This window comes from Corvus kubaryi, unplaced genomic scaffold, assembly GCF_017639235.1.
Source record: "Corvus kubaryi isolate FWS band 111438036 unplaced genomic scaffold, C.kubaryi_AGA036_p1.0 134, whole genome shotgun sequence".
Taxonomy (NCBI): Eukaryota; Metazoa; Chordata; class Aves; order Passeriformes; family Corvidae; genus Corvus; species Corvus kubaryi.
Window position 1 is genome coordinate 12,990,577 of NW_024580668.1, and position 21,437 is coordinate 13,012,013.

The 21,437-nt window shown below is 39.0% G+C and overlaps 1 protein-coding gene across 4 annotated transcripts in view; it reads right to left on the reverse strand.

The window, feature by feature from the left end:
- Positions 1–21,437, reverse strand: part of ITCH (itchy E3 ubiquitin protein ligase) — a 59,766-nt gene that overhangs the window by 6,263 nt on the left and 32,066 nt on the right. For 3 of the 4 annotated variants that reach the window (XM_042051096.1, XM_042051101.1, XM_042051080.1), the window contains 15 exons: positions 20,783–20,920; positions 18,641–18,683; positions 16,131–16,300; positions 14,773–15,007; positions 13,452–13,547; positions 12,021–12,195; positions 11,079–11,145; positions 9,488–9,572; positions 7,866–7,994; positions 7,148–7,220; positions 5,684–5,755; positions 4,924–5,012; positions 4,114–4,273; positions 3,696–3,829; positions 1,427–1,567 (listed from right to left, as the gene is read on the reverse strand). In XM_042051096.1, the coding sequence (XP_041907030.1) occupies positions 1,427–1,567; positions 3,696–3,829; positions 4,114–4,273; positions 4,924–5,012; positions 5,684–5,755; positions 7,148–7,220; positions 7,866–7,994; positions 9,488–9,572; positions 11,079–11,145; positions 12,021–12,195; positions 13,452–13,547; positions 14,773–15,007; positions 16,131–16,300; positions 18,641–18,683; positions 20,783–20,920 (1,807 nt within the window). The remainder of the gene's footprint in view (positions 1–1,426; positions 1,568–3,695; positions 3,830–4,113; positions 4,274–4,923; positions 5,013–5,683; positions 5,756–7,147; positions 7,221–7,865; positions 7,995–9,487; positions 9,573–11,078; positions 11,146–12,020; positions 12,196–13,451; positions 13,548–14,772; positions 15,008–16,130; positions 16,301–18,640; positions 18,684–20,782; positions 20,921–21,437) is intronic. The other variant, XM_042051088.1, reaches the window with a different exon arrangement.

Here is a 21,437-nt window from a genome sequence, read left to right on the forward strand (position 1 = left end):
TAATGAGAGCACAGCAGTCCCAAGGTATTTGAAGATTTTGTCTGATATTCTCCCCAGAAATCTCAGTTGTTATCCATGACAAGGTAAAAAACAAGTCAAGCTGTACTGGTGAAGAGCAGCAGGACTGCCAGCTTACCAAGCAGTGACTATGTCCATTTGGAAAGTTCCATATTTGTTTCTGTTAATCATGAAACTTTGCTCTGTGGCAGAAACTCCACTCTCCATTAATAAAAGGGTGAAAAGCAGGCAGGAGACCCGGAGAACCTGAACCCAGGGAGAAGCAGATATTATGCTGAATTCAAGCCTAACCTGTCAGGAGCACTGGAGTCTAAAGGAGAGGTGGCTATTTCTCATTTCAGTCCTAGAAACTTTGGGGACTTAAAGCAGGACTTGGAGTAAGACAAAAGAATCTGAATGAAACTGGAATCCGAGCTCTCCCTGGGTTCCTAGGAACTAAAGAAGAATGATTTCCTGCAGATCCTTCCTCCTGCCAAATGCCAGTATGTTTCTTGTGCAAACACCACCTTTTTTGTGAATTGCTGAAACGTCTGCAGATTTCTCATGCGATGAAAATAGAGCCCACTCCCGACTCCCTCCCCCTGCCCACGGAAAAAACCTTCACAGAACACATCCTAACAAAGAGGAAAATGATTCAGTTTAGTTTGTGCCTGCAATGTGTGATGACATTTTTTTGTTTTTGCAAGCACATCCTCCAAGCTTTTATGTTGACATTCACACCTTAAATCAGAGCTGCTGTACTGCTGTACACTGAGGAAGGAGGGGCTATTTCAGGACAAAGCAGGTCACTGTTCATATTTTTATTCCTTAATCGCTCTTAGGCTCCTTCACTCTTAATCTACTGCTTTAAAACATTTTGGTGCTGCAAATATGATCCTTACTTTATGACAATACAACGTATGCCATCATTCATACCACTGTTACAACTACAAGACCAGTTCAGATAAAACTAATAGCAATTCTAAGTATCTTTGAAAAATAAGAATCTTCACAAAAGCATCCAAAAATGTTCTCCAAAAAAATCCAACAAAAACCAACCCCTCAAAACTCCAAATGAACCAGAAATGGCTGGCTAGAACATCAGCAGGCTATGAAACAATATAATAATAAACACATGTAACATTTCATGAAATACCTGACATTCACAATTCTTGTCATGGTGTTCTGCTAAACTGAGATAACATTAGAAAAAAGTGGACTTTCTTCTAACCATGATCTTTAGGAAAAGTGCATTTTAGAAACTTATTTCTATCAATATTCCTCTTTCAAATATGAGATCCAAACACTTGCCACTTGTTGCCAGCATCAGCAATTATTCAGCAATGCTTTAGATGACACAGTCTTTTGTTGCTAGAACTCAAGAAAGAAAATGACCAAGTATTTTAAGGTCTTCACTTATTCTTCTCACCTGATGTAGTCTTCTTTATTTTCTTCTGTGACCAGAATGTTGCTACCATTTGGCTTCAAATCATGGCTTTTGATTTCACCTAGTATTTCTTTATCAACAGAAAAAAACATTTCCAAGCCACATTCTTCAATATCATTCTCTCTGGAAGGAAAAAATAGTTTTAAATAACTGTGTTGAGAACTTGCACACAGTAGAGGACATGAATATAAAGAACCTTAAGGCAGAAGGTTTGGAGCTAAATGGTCAAGATAAGGAAATGCTCCTTACACAATAATTACAGCCTTGCAAGAAGTCCTGGAGTTTATATGTTGATTTATGCTTTTGCAAAGTGAAGAACTGCCTGAATATACAGAGGTTTTCATGACCATTTTCCTCCACAATGAAGTGCAAAATCAAGGCATTTATCCTGGCCCAGAACACAGAAATGCCACTCTTGGAAACATGGCTGTGGTTTATCAAGCCCCATGATGCAACTGCACTTCTGAACTTCATCTTTCTGAAATACATGGTATTGCATGAAACCTTGGGTGAGGAGGGAAGGCTTCAGATGAAGGGCTGATTTTATTTCATCATCCACCCCTTTTAAAAAGAAAGCTACATGCTCCAGCTCAGTTTGAGCACAGACGTTTGGCAGATGACCTCTAAAAGTCCCCTTCCAAGCTCAGTCAACCTGTGACATCTTCAAAATTGTGGGAATGAGACGAAGAGCTCCATGATACAAGTGCCAAGGAATGCTTCCTGCAAAGTTGTAAGATTTGGTTTTTCTGCAAGGAACAAATTTATGTCTGTCCTGACAGACATGGCTCTTCTCCCCTGGAAATGTGCAGTCCTTTCCTCAGGGGTACCTCCAGCAGCACTACAGACAAGCAGGCTCAGCTACCCTGAAGTTTGGGTCTGGACTGGGAGGACTCTGCAGCCCTTGGAGGTCCAAAGGCTTTTGTCCAATTCTCACATCCTTAAGTATTTTTTCAAAGGGGCAAAGCCTTTCCTGGACTACAGCCTAGAAGATTTCTATCACTGCAGAAATTGCTTTGAATTAAAATGAAGGCACATTAGCAGCACATCCATGGGGTGCAGAACATTCTACTCTGAAAACCAAATAAAATTCCTATCTCAATTCTTAAGCATCTCATATGCTGCTTTCTCTGCTCCTCATATTTATAAATATTTAGCAATATTTAAGATAAACCTTCCAAGAATCACCACTACAGGAGATGAAAATCCTGGCTTTTATATTTAGTTTTGCATTTCAAAAACCAATCTATTCTCACACCTTCTATGGAGCTTTCAAAACACATTTAAAACTAGTCTGTCTTAGTGTGATTCTTAAGTAAAATGTTTTGTCTCTAGTCACATGAAAGACTAATTTTTCTGTGAAATTGTTTTTACTATAACTGAAGAAAAAAAATTTACTCAATTTGTCTTTCTTTCTTTTTCTTCTAATGTATTTCTTACCTCCTGGCATCCTCCTATGGCAAAATCAGTATAGAATTACAATCAAAGGGGTTTTAAAGATGACTTCTTAAAATATCTGTAATACATAATTCCAAAATAACTGTGGTTTAGAAATTCCACATCCTTTTCACTTGCTCATGTCTGGTGGGGAATTTGCAAAGGAGTGGAAGAGGAGGACTCCACAAGAGCATGGACACAGAGGTGCCCGACCACGGAGATGTGGAAGGCTGCAGGTAGGAATGATCTGGAATCATTAAGCTTGGAGCAAAAATACCAGGACAGCTAGAATTTCTTTAAAGCATTAAATCTTCAATACTAACCTTGAAGTCAAATTGCAAGTGTGACTAACAGAAGAATTATGTGGTAGTAAATAATAAACTACATTTGTTAACTTTGTGTTATTGTAGCACTACACATTTTGTTTTCTAACTAAACCAGGTACTAGAGAAACATTAAATGGATTTTTGCTGATTTCTTTTAATCAGTTATCTGAGAAGTCTCAGTCAAATTTACTCAAGCCATTTTATTTGTAACCATGTTCAAGACAGCCACGTCTGTATGTCTAACTAGAATTAATAAAGCCAACAAAAACATGAACACAAGATACTGCATGAAATATTCAGTGAACTAGAAAAGCTCTGCATTAACAAATCATTCTTTGTGTATCTTAAGTCACAGTAAAAATTCCATACTGCTCTGCAATGTTAGATTATACTTTTCAGTGGGGTTGTTAGATTTACACCTACTTCCTGGCAGAAGTGGAAACCAAAACCATTGTATTGCTATTTCAAGAACAAAATGAAGTCAAACTCACTTTACCCAGATGAGAGAGTTGTAAAACTCTGGGTCAACAGATTCTAAATCCTTGAGTCCTACTGCCTTGTTTAGGATACGTTTATAGAATGGCAGAGAGAAACCAGTGTCAATGAACTTCCCATGGAACAAAGCCTGAGGAGCACAAAAACAGAGAAAATAATGCAGATGATGATTCAGGACTTAAGATGACAATATTCTGTTCTCTGTGCCCATGAAATCTGACAGCCAAAGAATTCAACCAACCTGAATATCATGACTATCAATATGCTGAATTAGTTAATTCCAACAGGAGTTACAGCCAAACACCTGATAGTTTCAACTCAAAAGTGGATTTTTAATTATCCATCTGATGGCACAATATTTATTTATTTATAGGAAAATTACAGGGCAGGCCCTCTTCCTGCTTTAGGACTTACCATGGCAATGAACCTCCCGATGAATCTGAAGTATTTCAGGTGGTCGGGGTTGATGTAAGAGGCTGGGTTTATCTGTAAGCAGTAGTTATCTTTCCCTGCATATTCAAACAGGCAATACATGGGGTTCAAGACTTCGTGTGACAATAGAAAGAACCACTCCCTGAAATCACACAAACAATAAAAACACATTTCAAAATAAATCACAGCAGAAATGACTGCAGCTAACTCATGTTGACTCAGGCCCTTGTTGGCACAGTCTGCCTCCTTCCCCAGAGAGCAGCTGGCCCACACTGACACCAGAGGGAAACTAGAGCGAATTACAAATTAAAATGCAAAGCTGCAATGATACACAACTGTCAGTGGTTTGGATAAAACCCACTCTTATCTAAATGAGCACATTACAAGTCTACCACTGATCTAAACATCCGGGGTTGGGGAATGCCAATTAACATATGCACTTCTCAGTTACATTCCAGTCAAGATTTTGGATTTAAATGTAGATTTCTGTTCATTTTTTCAATAAACTCTACTTTGAGATTAACGGTTGGGTCAAAAGCTCACTTTAGATGAGTAAACTGCATCTCTTTAATCGTGGAGATGATTAAAGTCATTTCTAATGCAAACTGAAAATCACTTTATACAGTTTTAAGAGAAGCAAACATCTTGCAGAACTGCCTTCCTCAGATGTTCCAAGATAAGGAATAAACTTCACTCCTATTGTGAAAGCACTGCAGTTTAAGTATCTGCTTTGGGGAAGCCTTCACATCACTTAGAGAACAAGTTATTATCTGCCATTTCAATGTAGTTTACCTTGCCACACCTCCATAATCTAAACCTTCTTCACCAGGGAAAATAACCCATAAACGTCTCCGGAGATCCTGAGGGCTGAAGCTCATTATCTTAGTGAAAGAAAAACAATCAATTCTTTTTAAGAAAACAGCTATAAGCACTGGCTAGAATTATTACTATTTTCTAACAAGAACTAGAGCTTTTAATAATTTGGAAAAATTTTAACCAGGGTCTACAGAGCTTAACATTTTAACCTTAGGTCTACAGAGATTAACAAGAATTTCACTACTAATAATGCAAATAGAATTAATAATTTTTGTTTTTAAAAAAATTAATTACTCATTTCAAGACAACCAGACTAAGATCAACTTAATATATTTTCGTACATAGCCCACACTAGAGTACAACACACTGTGAGGAAAAATGCACTAACAAACATCAGCACAACTTGAAAACATCCTGAGAATGGGGTGCTGCTCTGCCCCGGCACGCTCCTCAAAATTAACTCACATTTTAAATCACCCTGAGGAAAAACTTAAAAAAAACTAACAAAAAAAAAAAAAAAAAAAAAATCACCTTTGCCAGATAAATCAGTGCCAGAACTTCATATTTTAACATGATCTTCTAAGTGTGAACGCAGCCTGACTATTAAACTAGTATTTTTTGTTAGCCTGACTTAAAGTAACATTAGCAAGCTATCAAAGGCTCAAAAATGACATGTGACAAGAAATTTAATAACTCCAATTTTCATGCCCATTACTCTCATGTTTTAATACAATACCTGCTGAAACGAGTCCTCAAATAATGTTTTCCTGCTCACTGTGATCTTTATGTGCTGTGGCATTGCCAGTTGCTGAAAGGAAATTTTTTAGAGGTGAAGGGTACAATCACTTAAAGTTTCCACTACTGAGTTTGGACCGGTATTTGTTGTATATATTATAAGGTACAGTTGAATTTCGTTAATTTATATAAAACAAACCCAGTAATCAAGGTAACTGAATTGGAATTTAATCCAAGAACAGACTGCTTCCAACATTACTATCTACAGTGGCATGCACACATCTCCAGATGCTGCTCAGAACAGGTTAAATATTGCACTCCTACAAGATACTGGAAAACATGAAGATCAGTAACATATTCTACCTGAGAAAGGGTTTATACCCCAGAATTTATGAGACACATGAAGTACCTCTCCTATGAAAAAAGGCTGAAAGAACTGGGATTGTTCAGTCTGGAGAAGCTTCAGGGTGACATAATTATGGTTGGAAGGGACCAACAAGAAAGATGAAGAGAGGCTACTGAGAAGGGCCTGGAGCAACAGGACAAAGGGAATGGCTTCCCACTGCCAGAAGGCAGGGGTAGATGGGATATTGGGAAGAAATTGTTCCCTGGGAGGGTGGGGAGGCCCTGGCACAGGGTGCCCAGAGAAGCTGTGGCTGCCCCTGGATCCCTGGCAGTGTCCAAGGCCAGGTTGGACATTGGGGCTTGGAGCAGCCTGGGACAGTGGAAGGCGTCCCTGGCCATGGCAGGGGGTTGGAATGAGATGAGCTTTAAGGTCCCTTCCAACTTAAACCATTCTGTGTTTCTATTAATTTAATAAAAAATTAAAACATTCAGGCTATACTGCACAAAATTCCAAGTGAAAAATGAGGCTCTCCACTATTTTCAAAGGATAATTCAGTGACTCTTGAAAACTGGAACATTTAAACCTAAGACTTTTTCCTAAACACGAATTTACTTCATCTCTTGATATAAAGAGCTTAGAGGACCAAGACTGACACACTGGAATTTGGTATTATGTTAGAGCACCCTAACATGCACCACAGTATATCCTTCAGTGCTTAGACATGTCTGTTGTGTGGCAAATGCCCTGCATTTTCTGCCAGAAGTGGGTATTTATACAGAAAGTAGATCGTGTATTAGCTCTAAAAATACTGCCTCCATATATTCCTGTATGAACAGCAGCAAGAAAATGCTATTCAGAAACCCACCACTTCAAGAAAAGTAGGTAAATCGATGTCTTCCTTTATTCTAAAACATTTTAAAGCTATGTTACGTTGCTTTAAAGCTTACCTGAGATGATACAATTCAATACAATACAATGTATTTCCTCCTTCCTAATTTACCTCACCTTTAACCTTAAAGTAGTTTGATTCCCTTTATTGGAAGGCACTGAAGAAGGCATTGAAACCATCTAAGCAAAACCAAAAATGCAAGCAAATATTGCCAAGAAATGAATCCGTACCTGACACCAGAATCTGAAATAATGGACCTTGGCCTTGAAATCACGCACATAAGCTATCTGGGGTCCATTGTCTCTGCAACCAAAACGAGGAAAAGAATGAATTTCCAAGTGTTTTTGTAACTGAAGTAAAAGTCTGCGAATGTTTTAGTTATACAGCTGTATGGTTTAGCTGGCTATCTAGTCACATTTTTTGATTTTGGAGTGTAATTTCTTGTTTTTAAACTAAAAGAAAAAAATCTTCCTTTGTAAACTGTGGAATGCTTATCAGTACATTTAAAACACTACCTGATCATTAACTGTAAAAAAAGATTCTAACAATAAGGATGTGATGACATTCAGTTAACTTGGGAGGTAAATTCTGGTTTTGACTTCATTCTGGTTCCTAAGAAAATCAAAAAAAGAAAGGGTTGGGTCTCTTTAAAAAAGAGAGACTAGTAACTCTCAGGAAGGGATCTGGTCATCAACAGGACAGATGCAGCTTCTCCATTACTCTCAAATATCATTCACTATGTGGCAAGAAGGATTCTGCAGTGTTCGGAACTCTGCCTTCTTCAGGGACTTAGCAGTGAATGAAAAATCCCAGGTAATTAAGCAGCATTGCTCTATGTAAAACTTTCTGCCTAATAACGTAGTAAGAGGGAAAAAAAAAAAAGGTTTTGAAAATGATGTGTGCTAAACTTGACTTTTGAAAACTTAGTAAAACGTTAAGAACACTTACAGAGCTGACTTGCCCGTGCGGGGATCTATGTATGTAGTGGTTCTTCTATTGTGATCCACAAAGTAGGGAATTCCATCCACAGTAAATCGCATTTCCCAGCCCTCTGGCAAGGGCTTCTCATTTAACTGACTATGGATACAATAAAATACATGGTAACTGATCAACTAAATCTATTAAGTCAATCGAGTAATACCTGAGACATTAAGCATTTTGGAACATCTAGAAAATCTACGGATTGAGAAAGTTTCCATTTGGATTTATTTTGGCTTTTCCCCTGCTCCTAAATTTGCAGTCAGCTCTCCATTAGACCAAAATGACTGGTTAAGTAAACATTAGCTCATTTGCTTGCACTACCTTAAATAAAAGAAAAAAAAAAAACAAACCTTCAGGGAAAAATGTAAGCAAGGTTTATTGTTTCCTTCACAAACAACAGAATTTTATCTTCTAACTACAAAGCTTTTACTCATAAACTGACATAATTTTAACAGGTAGCTTTTGGTACCTCATGTATAATCACAGCAGCCAAAAACATTTCAGAATGACAAAAATAAAAGAAAATGCAAATACTGATCATGTATAATTTTTTGACAACTCCAAACTCAGTTTTGCTATACACAAAAGTAGATCTCAGTATATTTGGAAGACCTGAGCAGTATCACTGTGACGTGCTCCCCAGTGACTTCCCTCCATAAACACCCTGTCCTGACTGTGCAGCCCAAACATGCTGTTGTTGGGCTGCTCCAAGAGTAACTGTTCTGCACAGCTGGCTGCTGCAGAGGTGAGTGGCTACAGCTGTTAGCCCTCTCACACAGCCTTGGCTGTCCCCCTTCCCCTCCTTCTCCACGGAGGACAGGTGAAGTTGCTTCACCAAACAGAGATTTTCAGCTCAAACAGCAGCTGGGACTGAACACCCTTCACCCTCAACTTCCTGCCTCCATTCCTTACCTCAAAGACTCACAGTGACACAGAACTCCAGTGTTTCTAGTAGTGCCTCAAGCTCTCTGTCTCCTTTGTTCCTCCTTTTTTTAAAAGGTGTGAGGAAAAGATGCTGCAGTTTTTTGGGTCTGTCTTCTTTCTGTCTCCTGCCTATCCCTGGAACTGTCCCCAAGGCCAGGTTGGATGGGGCTTGGAGCAATCAGGCATAGTGGAAGGTGTCCCTGCCCATGGCAGGAGGGTGGAACGAGATGGGCTTTAAGGTCCCTTCCAACCCAAACCATTCTGTGATTCTGTGACTGTCTAGGAAACAACCAAAGTCTTATTCAAGACTCTCGGTACTATCCCATCATCATACAAAAGAAATCTCTCCTTCCTCCAATGATACAGGTGTTTAAACAAATGTCATTGATTACTTATGAAAAGCAGAAGCTGTCCTGGGGATTGAGCTTATTGCTTACTGTTGACCAAGGCTTTCCTGGTAACTGTAGTATAACAAAGTAATACTGTGACAGTTTCCTTTTTGGCTAATATCTCTTAATTTTTTATGAGCTCTCTGATGTTTGCATAGCACAATCCATGTGTCACCTGTGCACAGCAGTTCCTGGCTCACTCTGCTCTCACTGCTTGGCTACATTTCTGTTTCATTTACATTTTCATCATACATGAAGCTGCAACTGATTTCTTACCCCTGACTCCTGGGGTCTTCCCACTGAGTGATTCGTGTGTTGTGATTGACAAAATACACTCTGCCATTGCTGTCAGTTCTCTTTTCTGAAAAGATGTAAAAGGAGAAAAAATTCAATTCCCCCTTTAATGTATTGCTGAGACTACATCAAATAAATAATACCAATCACCAGACCCTGCCACAGCCTCTCCTGTCCTCAGGTTTCTCTGTACCTCCTCTGACCCAACATATTTTAATAATAATTAAATAATAATAACAATCAAATAATCATTGACATTATTCCTTACTATGTCATTTATTTTTCAATTGTAGGAAAAATTAATTGAAAAAGGGAAAACTGTGAGCTGTTTTGTCCATAGGAAATTTCAACTGTGTCAAATATTGTGATGTGCCTGACAAGCAACACAGAACGCAAACACAGAGGAGGGAACAGATGTACACAGAAGTATACAGAAGGTACCAGGGGGCTTCATGTTCAAATTATAGCAGGGAATAAAAAATGGTCAATGCAGTTTCCAAGAAAACCAATTTATATTTTCTCTCAGATGAACCATGGGCATACACCAACCTAACACAGCTTATAAGAAATGCCCTGGCTTGCTCTTCTGTACCATTCTGCAGCTCTTCATAACAATTTTACTCAGTGTTGCAAGAGAAATTACAAAAATGGGCCAAAATCTGACTACCACAAGTCAAAAGGTTCAGTTTCCAAGAGAAGTCTGTAAATAGGCATTTGCCTAAGAGCCTGACAGCAGAATTCCACACAATGTGGAGACTCAGTTTGCCATTTCCCGGACAATGCCAGCCTAAAGACTTTTCTTTGAAATGCTATATATGTAATGTACTAAGCACAAGTGTGGGGAACAACAGCTTTATGGCATGAAGTTGCATCACTACCATGATACAAAAAATCCAATAGTTCTGTTTGAAAAGCAGATGAGCCCAAATACCGAGGTCCAACTCTGCCAAGTAATTACTTGCTCCAAATTCCACAATTCTGAGAGCTTCGCCTACGTATCATAAAACTTGAATTTTTGTATCTGTTTGATAGTCACACCAGAAAGCAGTTTTACAGTTCTATATTTTTATTACACCCCGACAAAATTCGTATTAATTGTAAATTCTCAACCCTGTAAAGTACAAGAACAAATTTATTCCAGGGGGAGGGCCAAGTCAAAAAGTGCTTAGTTGTCACTATAAAAAACATTTTCAGACCAACAAAACTGTTCAAGAGTTGTCTTGGAGAGAGAATTTGGCAGTTTGATTTAGAGAGGATTTGGAGGCTGATTTAGCAGGAACAGGATGGTAGGGGGGAATGAAAAACTCTCAGAAGGATGAGAGTGTTAAAGCAGCTATTACACTTGTTACCAGTGAACCAGAACACTTTATAGTTTCTAAACCACTTTGAAATGGAATATCCTAGTCAGGATTCTGTTTTAATAGCACATTTGATTAGATCTAATTTTAAAATATTTTTAATCCAGATTTTAATTTTTAAAAACTAGCCTAGAACAGCTGACAAATAATTTGGCAGAAGTATGCTTTAATGTTTAATTACACTGCATTACAAAACACATTCAAGTTAGTCCTACCCCATCCATGTGGCAGAGGGCCAAGAGGATCAAACTCTTTGTTCTGTGTGGATGAAAAATCCTGGTTCTGCAAGTTACACAAACAAATGAGGCATTAATGACTAGTCATTTGCTATCCAGATGTTCTACCATAGCCATCCCAGATTACTGAAGTAAATGCAGCTTTGTTGATGTTACACATAAGCAAAGATGCCAACTATTTCTTTTTCTTCACAGAGAAGGCCTGTTTTACTGACCCTGGCATGCTTAATTAACTACAGTGCCAAGAAATAATTACTCTTTGTTTAGTGCCCCTGCCTACGCAGGAGGAAATTAGTACAGTAGCACCCAAAACAATCAGAAAGCAAACCACTTCATTCCTGCACTCAGTACAGTTCTCCCTACCACCTCTTACAGGCTCCATTTTATTCTCACACATACACCAAATCAGAACTCACATCATTCTTGATGAGCATGAGTATCATGAGCTGGAGTGATTGAATGTCAGCTATTCATCACAGGCAGACAATGGATTTAAAATGCTGGAAGGATTATTTTCAATTTCCCTGCTCTAACATTCCCTGCACATAATTCATTTTACCCAGAGCAGAAATGGGTAAAAGCCTGGGAGCTTGCCTACCTCCCAGGTGTTTGGCCAGGGTAACACAAGATACAATACAAATAAACCAGCTTATTACTAAGCTGTAGTTTGTTTTGAACCAAAGGCTTTATCAATATTGTACATAAATTTTATCCAAGATATACTGAGGTGACAGATAAACCCCATGTGCTGCCTGCAAGGACATGAACTAATGTTACAATGAGCCCTCCCTGCCGTGCTCCACACAAAGATATATCATAGAACATAACAGAGTCTGGTGCCTTCATAGGGAAAGGTCACCCACAAGCATGCCCAAACCCCAAAACCACCTCAATCCTCAGAGTCACCCATGTATTCCTTACCCCATAGATAAACCTCTGGTTGAACTGCTGCATGGCTCCTTGGAGCTGGCTGCGCTGGAGCTGCCACTGCTCGTAATTGCGGACGGACTCCAGCGTTGGTCTCTGCCACGTCGTCGTTCTGGTGAAGTGGTCAACGTAATAAATCCTCCCCATGTTGTCAACTCGGCGCTCCCAGCTTGGGGAAAAAAGACAAGTCACAGTTACAGCAGGCAATTTAAGGGCTCAGAGGTGCTTGGAGGCCAGTGTGGTGGAAGGGAACAGAAAGCATGGGCTCATCAGCAGTTTCTTCTCCTTGCACCCTTCGGTAAAATTATGCAAGAGCTAGAATTGTTTTAGGAGAATCACTTTTTTTTGTTGCATGCTATACAAAGTCAGACTCATTCCATTTACTGTATTTTTAGGGTTTTTTGAAATAGTTTTCAACTAAACCACTGTCCATACTGTGCTGGCATCACTGCAGTTATCTCACCCAGCCTGTACCACAAATCTGCTGGTTTCTCCTAAAACTCATCAACTCCCCTGACATTTCAAGCTATTCAATGCAAGACTTCCTCACACTGATTTGGCAGAAAAGGAAGGTTTGGGCATTGGGTTTGGTGTTTTATTTTGGTTTGATTTTCTTTTGGTTTTTTTTTTTAAATTTTCAGTTCATATCTGATCAGTACTACTCACAAAACTTGAAAGAAAACATTCCTATTCTAAGTAAGCTTAAGCAATACACAAGTTGATCTGTTCAAAGAGTTCAAAATAACTTGAAACATGACAGGTGGGCTCCATTTAGGAGACTGTCTGCCAGTTTTTGTTCTTTTAATACAAAGTTCTCTTTACTATCCCATATTTTCACTTTGTAATTCTTTCTTGTGTGTCAACTATTTAAAGATGAAAAAGTGCAACAGAACAACTCTTGTATTTTTCTTATATTGTTAAAAAATAAGAAACATAGAAAAACTGTGAACTAACATCACTGGCTGTTCTGATGCCAAGAGCTGGAGAAGTTTAATAACCAAAGCTGGTTTCTTTGTGCATAGTAAATTGGCAGTTGGGAACCCTGAGACAAGATCAAAGGCCTGTGAACAGTAACCTTGGGATAAGAAGTAACCAAGAGCATTCCTGCTCAAGCTGATAGTTACCTCACTCCCAAAATACTTTTCTGTGGTTTTGGTTCTCTTACTCTTGGGGGTGTCTACTGTCTTTAACTGACAGTCAGTAAAGATGCAGTTGCTTAATCTTTGACAGTAAATTGAGATTTGGTTGTTTTTGACATTCAACTCTTTTCCATATGTAATCCTTAGAGACAACCTGGAGCAACTATTTGCACTGGGTTCACATTTCTATTTACAAATATCCTTTCCAGCTTTAGCAAACTGTCAGGCAATTAATTCCTGAAAAACCCAGACACCTGAGATGATCATATGGCTGATCCTGGCTCACCTTGGAGGAAGAGGCTCTGGCCGATCCCACGTTGTTCTTTTTTCAACATGATCCACATAGTACACTCGACCATGCTGGTCTACTCTTTGCTCCCAACTGAAAATAGATCAAAGAGTTTAATCTTCCTCCAGATCAAACTAATCCAACCATGCATCTACAGCATAAAGATGAGAAACATTTGTTTTCATAAAATGCTTATTTCTAAACAAAATGCTTAAAACTAACCCTTGGCTCATGAGATGCACCAGAACGGTGTGCAACACACAGTGGTACCATTCCTCTAACAGTGATTCTATGTCAACTAAAATTTAAAAAAACATTGTACATGACTACCTTTCTGGGAAACTGAAGCTCAAATTCATGCTTATGTGTAACAATTTTAGCAAAATTTTGTACTCAATATCAAGCGTATCAATAACCTGTTGAACAGAACCAACTACAGATCATAATCCCCTTTTAGAGTATTTGGAGCATTAAATTAATACATGCACATTTTTCAGTGATCAAGTCTATGCAGAGATCACCATAAGGGCATTGCTCACATTTTCTGCATATGCAGCATTTGGGATAATGACTTACCCCTGTATTTGCATTAAATGTAACATCACACGGGGAAAAAAAGATGCTATTTGCTATTTCTGTTGAAATCAAAATGATAAAGCAATAACTGATGTTTTCAAGACCACTTTTTTATTTCCATTATCCTGTGAGGTAATTCAGACCTCTCCTACCTTTTGGTTCAACTACCTGCAATTTAAGGCAGCTATTTCATCAATTACACCACTCACATTGGGAAGTTTTTGTTTTCCCTCATTTAGAGAGTCCAGAAACTTTTTCACTGTTGTTTATTTAAAGTTGAGAGCTTTGAGGCAACAGGCCAGCTATCTCACAAATTCTATGTGTACCCAAAGCACAGCAGCATGTCCCTGCTACTCCCAGGAGCTGCAGTATGAAATCCAAATCTTCAAGACACGCTGCAGATTACGAACTGCAACAGCAGCTTTTCTTCTTCTTATCTGTACCAATATTTTCCTACCTGATTTTATTCTAATTTGAAGACAACAGGTTGTCACACTATTTTAAACCTGCGTTTCACTGACATGGGAATATATGATAAGTATCAAAAGTAGTTCTTTCCTTGAATGCTTGAAGACCGATCATGCAAAACAGTTATAAAACTCTCCAAATTCATATTGGGGGATTTTTGTCAGGCAGCAAAGGGCAGATGTTATCAATGGTTTGTTACACCTACTGTAAGTAAAATAAAGTAAAACCAGAAAAGTCAGCACACACAGGGAGAAAGAAGTCATTAAACCCATACCCAGGTGGAAGAGGACCTTGACTGGCTGTAGTCAGGGCCTGAGGTGGAGGATTTACTGGCTGGACTTGTCTCGACACTGGAGGAGTGGTGAGTGCAGGAGTGGCAGGAGCTGTGGTTGCGGCTGTTGCCCCCTCAGGGCTCTGCTCTGAAGGTGTATTTGAGGCTGTACCTGCCAGTGATCCTGCACTGGCCCCATCGCTTTCTGTGGACATGGATGAAGGACCATTTGCATTTGCTATGATGTCAGAGAGAGAAGAGAAAAAGCCTTGAACTGACATTTATCACCAATCTATTGTAGAAGTTATACATTACAAAAGCAAACCTGCAAGAACTGCTGTTTCCACAGCCACGTTTTGCTCTCATACAGAAACTAAACAGCAATTCTGTCTCACTGTAAAAATGCTTTAATCCAAGGACTGCCATCAACAGCACAATTTGGTATTTCTGATAAATATTTACCTTGTCTGCATTCTGTAAACATTAAATGATGATAAAAAACTACTTCCTTGTACTAATGAATTAATTCTTTTCCATTTATTATTTGGAATAATAGTTTAAGTGATGATAAGCATAAAATTTTCAAGAGAAGATTTGATATTGCATGGAAAGTAACAATCACAATGGGAGGGGAACACAGACATTCTTTAAATGTTTTCAGTTTTATCTTAATGTCATTTGGTGGGTGGGGTTAGAAATTGAACACAAGTCAAATCTTATTAACTAACTGCACTGGATTAATCTTTTGAAGTAATTTCTGTATTGCAGGGCCCATCCAGACCCAGTATTTATCAATTGTAATAATGAGACTACCGAAACATTGCACTGTATGGGGGTAAAGGAATTACTCAAAAAACATCAAGTAACTTTTCAAAATTAGTGGCCTTCAAGTAGTTTTTAAATAACTAGATAAAAAAAATCTATCCATTTCAGCAGAGAAGAATAGTAAATGTTTTAAGTGCTGCAACTTCACAGAATCTAACTGGAATTGTAGAAACCAGTAACTCGTATCTCAGAACTCAATACTATCAACTTGAGACACTTCTGTGAGTCCTTCAATGGATTTCATGTCACCCTCAGTGGGTGCCTTAGTGCAGCAGCAGCAGCATTCACTTGTGTTCTCCTGGTCCCAGCTCCACTCTCTGTAGCACCATCACTGACTGCCACCACCTCTGAGCAGACATGGAAACAAGAAATTTCCAGTAACAGGAACAATGACTAAACAACACGTGCTGAATGCAAGCTAAAAAACACTCCTTCAGAAATGACCTGCCAAAGAGTTTACCATCAAAAAGTGCAGTTAAACATCAGGAGCAGAAACAGTTACGTTCACTCAAGGAGTGCCCACCCCACGGACGTACCGGCTACCGATGGGGGTCTGCGGGGAGTGGGGGGCGGGGGCCTGGCAGGCCTGGGAGGTCTGGCAGGTTTGCAGTTTCCATTTGTGAGTAATGGAGAGTCACTGCCATTAACGGTCTTGTTTTCACTGGAAGCAGCATCCTCACAGCTTTCAAGGCCATTTGAGTTAGTCCTTTTGCAGGAAAAAACACAGAGAACTGTTCTAGTAGCGCATGGGTGACATGAAACTTTGCAAATCACAGAATCATGGAAGAGTTTGGGTTGGGACAAGCCTTAAAGCTCATCTCGTTCCAGCCCCCTTCCACTAGACCAGGTTGCTCCAAGCCCCATCCAGACTGGCCTGGGACACTTTCAGGGGGGTTGAAAATACACATGAAAGACACTAGAATGCTACAGTTACAACTAGGTGAGATTCTTAACACTCACAATAATTCCAAGCATCTTTACATCTGTAAAAACATACTCAGAGTTTACCTCCTGAGGTACTTGAAACCTCAACTGATGGAAAGGTGGTGAAATAGATGTATGTAACATCTGTCACCAAAATCTCCTCTTTCATTTCCCAATTCAATACCCTTGCCCTTAGGTCCAGGCTCTGGATTTTGCTGCTCAGCTATTTCTGCCCATGAGTCCCACTTGTCTCTAATGAGATGAGAAGCTGACTAAGGCCTGAGAACAGCCTGTATGCCTTTACTCCACAGGGCTGCCATATGCTCAGAACACACAAAATGATACAAGTTTTAGAAATCTTACTTATGCATGTCGCAGTATCCCACAGTGGTAGGGAGAAGAGAGATCCAGCAGGCAGGAATTGTGCAGCAAGATCGATTTCTTTAATTATTTTACAAACTCTTTTATAGACTTTTTTCTTCATAGTCTAATTGGTCAAAGGATCAGCCACCCCTTGGGGGTGATTGGCTAAAATCCTAAAACATCCATTGTCAAAATATTTTCCTACTGTACTATAAACAAAGCTTTGCAAGGTCACAGGTGTTCATAGCTTATAGAATTCTGCTAATATCTTCCATGAGAGAGAAAAATATCTCCTGGGACTGGAAAGAAGCAAGAAAAATTCTTGCTAGCAGCATATTTGTATCCACAAATGCATACATAGATTTTCCCTGTAAACTCAATTCTGGAACAGGCTGAAGAATTTAGGACGAAGTTTTGACCAATAGCTATGAATATAAACTGCTCAACCTTACTAGACTTAAGAAACTACATAGCAGTACTGACCCATGCTGTGCTGTTCACTTACACCTAGCACAGTATTATTCTGATGTATTTGTAGCTTCTTAAGCAAAGTTAGAGGTGTCTACATCTTTATTCTAAAGCATTTTGTTTTCAGAATATGTTGGGCAAAATAAAAAGGTTGTCAACTAAAATTCTAGTGGATTTACAGGTCAAGCACATAAGCCATCAGAAACAAAAGGTTACAGTTTCAATCCAGTACCTCTAAAATGACATTCCTTTAAATGTACAGAAACCCAGTAGGTAAGGCTAAGTAAATCATAAGTCATAAAGGCCCAAGTACAAACATGTTCACTTAACCTCAATATCATTGTCAAACACACGTTTGCTCTCTACCAGGTATGGTGCATGTAATTCTGAAAGTGGATCCAAATCATTAGTGACCTCAAGTCTGTAGGAGATTTAGCCCCAGTTTTTCAGCCGTTCCCCCTTGTTCTTTCACTACACACCCTTGTAGAAAGTCACTTTCCTGAGCATTTACATGATCCTCACAATGACAACCAAAAGCCACCTGGCTGATAACAAAACTAAATCATTACTATTGTTGTTGTTATTATCCTAATACACACCCAGGTATTCTGAATATCCAGGGATCTAAACATTCTTTCAAACACAAAAAGGAAGCAGAACAAAAACAAACTTTCATGGGAAGACTTCAGACAACACAGCCAAGAATATGAACTATTAAAAAAAAGTGAAATTTAGCTTGGCTACTCCAGATGTCATGCAGAGTGTTGTGCCCTGTACAGATCCCTAAAATACTCTTAGTACTGGGAACTAATTAAAGTAACATGGTGCTGAGCACACTCTTATCCTACCAGGCAGCAAGGTTCATAATCCGGTATCAGCCTTAACGCACTGTAAGAGCCAGACAGCTTTTGGGATCTTCTTAACAAAGCTAAACATAATTCTGATACCTCCATGCTACAAAGCCAACCAGTGTAAAAATAACCAGTGCCATTGGTTTGGGGTTTTTTAACTATAAATTTTACTTTGGGTAATCACTGGGCGAAGGATGAGGAACACAAAGGGAAAAAACGAAAAGATAATCAGGTTTGGAGGCAAAACTGAGGCCAGACAATGGAGCTGAGCAACAGTTCAGTATTTTTGTTTAGGGCATGCTCAGATCTCGACAGATACTGCTGCAGGGCATATTCATAAATTTTTCATTGTCTTCTTTCCAAAACACACAATTCCTCTTTCAAAACTGTGAATACTAAAAGGCAGAATAAAAAAAAACAGAAGAGGAAAGAAGTCTTACCGTGTATCACTCTTTACTCTGGAGCTTTCACTCTGTGTAGGACCTTAAATACCAGGAAGAAAAAGACAACAGAATTAAAAGCAACACTCTGAATCATTTCCAAGTAAAACAGCAGCCTTTAATGCTCACACTTCTTTCAAGTGTGGAGGTGAGACACTATGTGCTGCTTATCTACTGTGTTTCAAAGCTGTACATGTTTTGCATGTCTCTATTTGTGTGTGTTAATACAATTTTTTTTTAACCACTGCCACTGTAATACTTCCACCTTACGGAAGATACAACAGGATCTCATTTGACTGTACGCATATTCCCAAACCCACACACACAGAGTTTAGTAACACTGTCTTTCTAGCAGTATAAAGCAGTGTTCATTCTTTTACGTGGAGCTGGCTTTTCATATTCTCTCCCCTTCACTGATGACAGGCAGAGCAGAAAAGGCAAAAACTTCACTAAAATCTCCACTCTGGTTGGCTGGGGGCTTTGTTTTCTGCGGCTCTCTAGCCCAGACCCTTCCCCTTCTCAGTAAATTATTTAACATAAAGGCATTGAAGCAGGTACAAAATACGGCTGCACTCCAAAAGCATTACAGCAGCTCAGCCTAGATTTGCAAATGTTTTGCAACTACTTATTCAGCCGGCTTGGAAATATTTGCCTTTTGTGCCAGCATTTGCAAACCTTGGATATGCAGCACAGAACTGCTCATTTATGTACATAGCACCAATACTTTATTTCCATAGAGTTAAACAAATGTCATTAATAAAGAAATCAGTTCTCAGTTCTGATGGGAACTGTGGACAGATCTAGGCAAAGACAAGGATGTAGTCACAGAAAGGCTTAGGATAATGTGCTGTTAGTGGACTGTGCACGGAAGGAATTTAATCCCAGCACGAGAAATCTTAACTTAAAAGCAACTCTGTGAACAATGTGTTTGTCTGAAGTGCCTTTAGTCTGCACAATGTGCTAGACTACTTTAACATTTAAATCCTTCCTTACGTGCTCCAGTCCCCTGATTATCTGGGAACCTTCTGCCGAACTTGGGGCTTGCTATGTCGAGCCCAACCCTCTAAACAGTACTCAATTCCACTACCTGCATGACTTTTCCCACCTTTTTCTCAGTAGGTGAACTTTGGGAAATTGAAGAAAGCACAGATGAAAATCAAGTATTGCATAAGAGGTAAACTTGGTACTTTCACTTGATATTTCTATCCCTACACCTCAGCCCTGCTCTGTAAGTCCCCCAAAATCCCAGCACTTGGCTTTTACTTACAAATAAAATTCTATACAATCAGTCTGTGCGATTGATCCTCTTAATAAAATGGAAAGGAAATGGACTAAAAGCTCTAAGAAATAATGGTTACAGAATTTGTGTATTGATTAAATTTTTCTGTGATACTTACATGAAATTTCAAAGCAACTTCTTCTAGGACTTTAAAAAACCCAGAAGCCTAGAACTTGCCAATTAAGTGCCCAGCTGGTCACTACACCAGACACTCTCTCATGCTGCTTTGTAGAAAAGTAACTCTTATCTAGTTCTACTTCTCAAAGTACAATATGTCAGAAATGCTCCACTGCCTGTCCTGCTCCAAGGGAATTAAAATCACTTTTTTATTTCAGTGTAATTAGATATTTTACATGTATTCAAGTTTTCAGTTTAAAAAACTGTACACACAACTACACAGAAAGTGGATCCCTCTCTGCAGCTCTCCACAGGGAGCTAAACCTATGAATACATTTATTTAAATGAGCTATTTTAAGAAAAATTAATATAAACCCCTGTCTCCTAGTAAGCAGAATACTTATTACTAGGATGATGATGAGATCAAACCAACTTTATATTTTTTTCTGTTTATGATGTTATTAAAATTCAGAGACGCTAGAGGCTTTCATTAATGTTTGGGCTCTCTAGGTAAAAGTTTGCAAAGTCCAGGAAATAAAGATGCTGATCTGGTTTTTGTTACAATAAGGCTGAAGGTCTGCCCTGTGAACTATGACTCCACCTCAAATAAAAATGCACGAGACTTCTGATCTCTATCAACAGAAAGTTACAGAAACTGCTGTTATTGGAATTATTTAAATTGTGTTAAAGCTTCCCCAAAAAAGGCTTTGCATAGCAGATACATCTAGATTTGGACTGAAAGTTACTTCTTGTACTTGAGGCTTCCCCATTGGTCAGGAGCTCGGGGTCGACCTGCATCCCATCCAGACAGACCGACAGATCTCCCACCACTTCTGCTGGCTCCCTGTCACCGACGAGGTGCAACGTCACCACTACCTGCTCCACTGGAAAAGAACACAGAACAAAGGGAGCTTATCTTACTACATGAGAAAAAAGGGCCTTTTATTCAAGAAGCCAATTGCAGATCTCAGTGATCAAGGGGGGAAAAAAACCCCAAACACCCCTCCAGAACTACAGCTCTGCCTCTCCATTATTTTTTTGTGTGGTAAAAACTGAGCGTTTTCATGTATCATTAGAAAGTTATTGTTTCTACAAAAAGGGCAAAAACTGGACCATAATCTTGCTGCTGCCTAGAAAGGGTTATCATTACAGCATATTTCTGCAGCAATTAATGCACCTGCCCTCAATATAGAGTTAGGAAGTGTAATTCACTTTATTCTTGATTAAGAGCAGATATAATTTCTGTCTTCGACTAAAAAGCTTCACATTTACCTAATGACATCCAGATTCACATTCAGAATGGGAACATTTTCCATCATATCCCCAGACCAATGGTATATTCAGGGTTTTCAGTGAAAACAGAACTGTAAATAAACATTCTTGCTGAAAAGGTTTGAAACA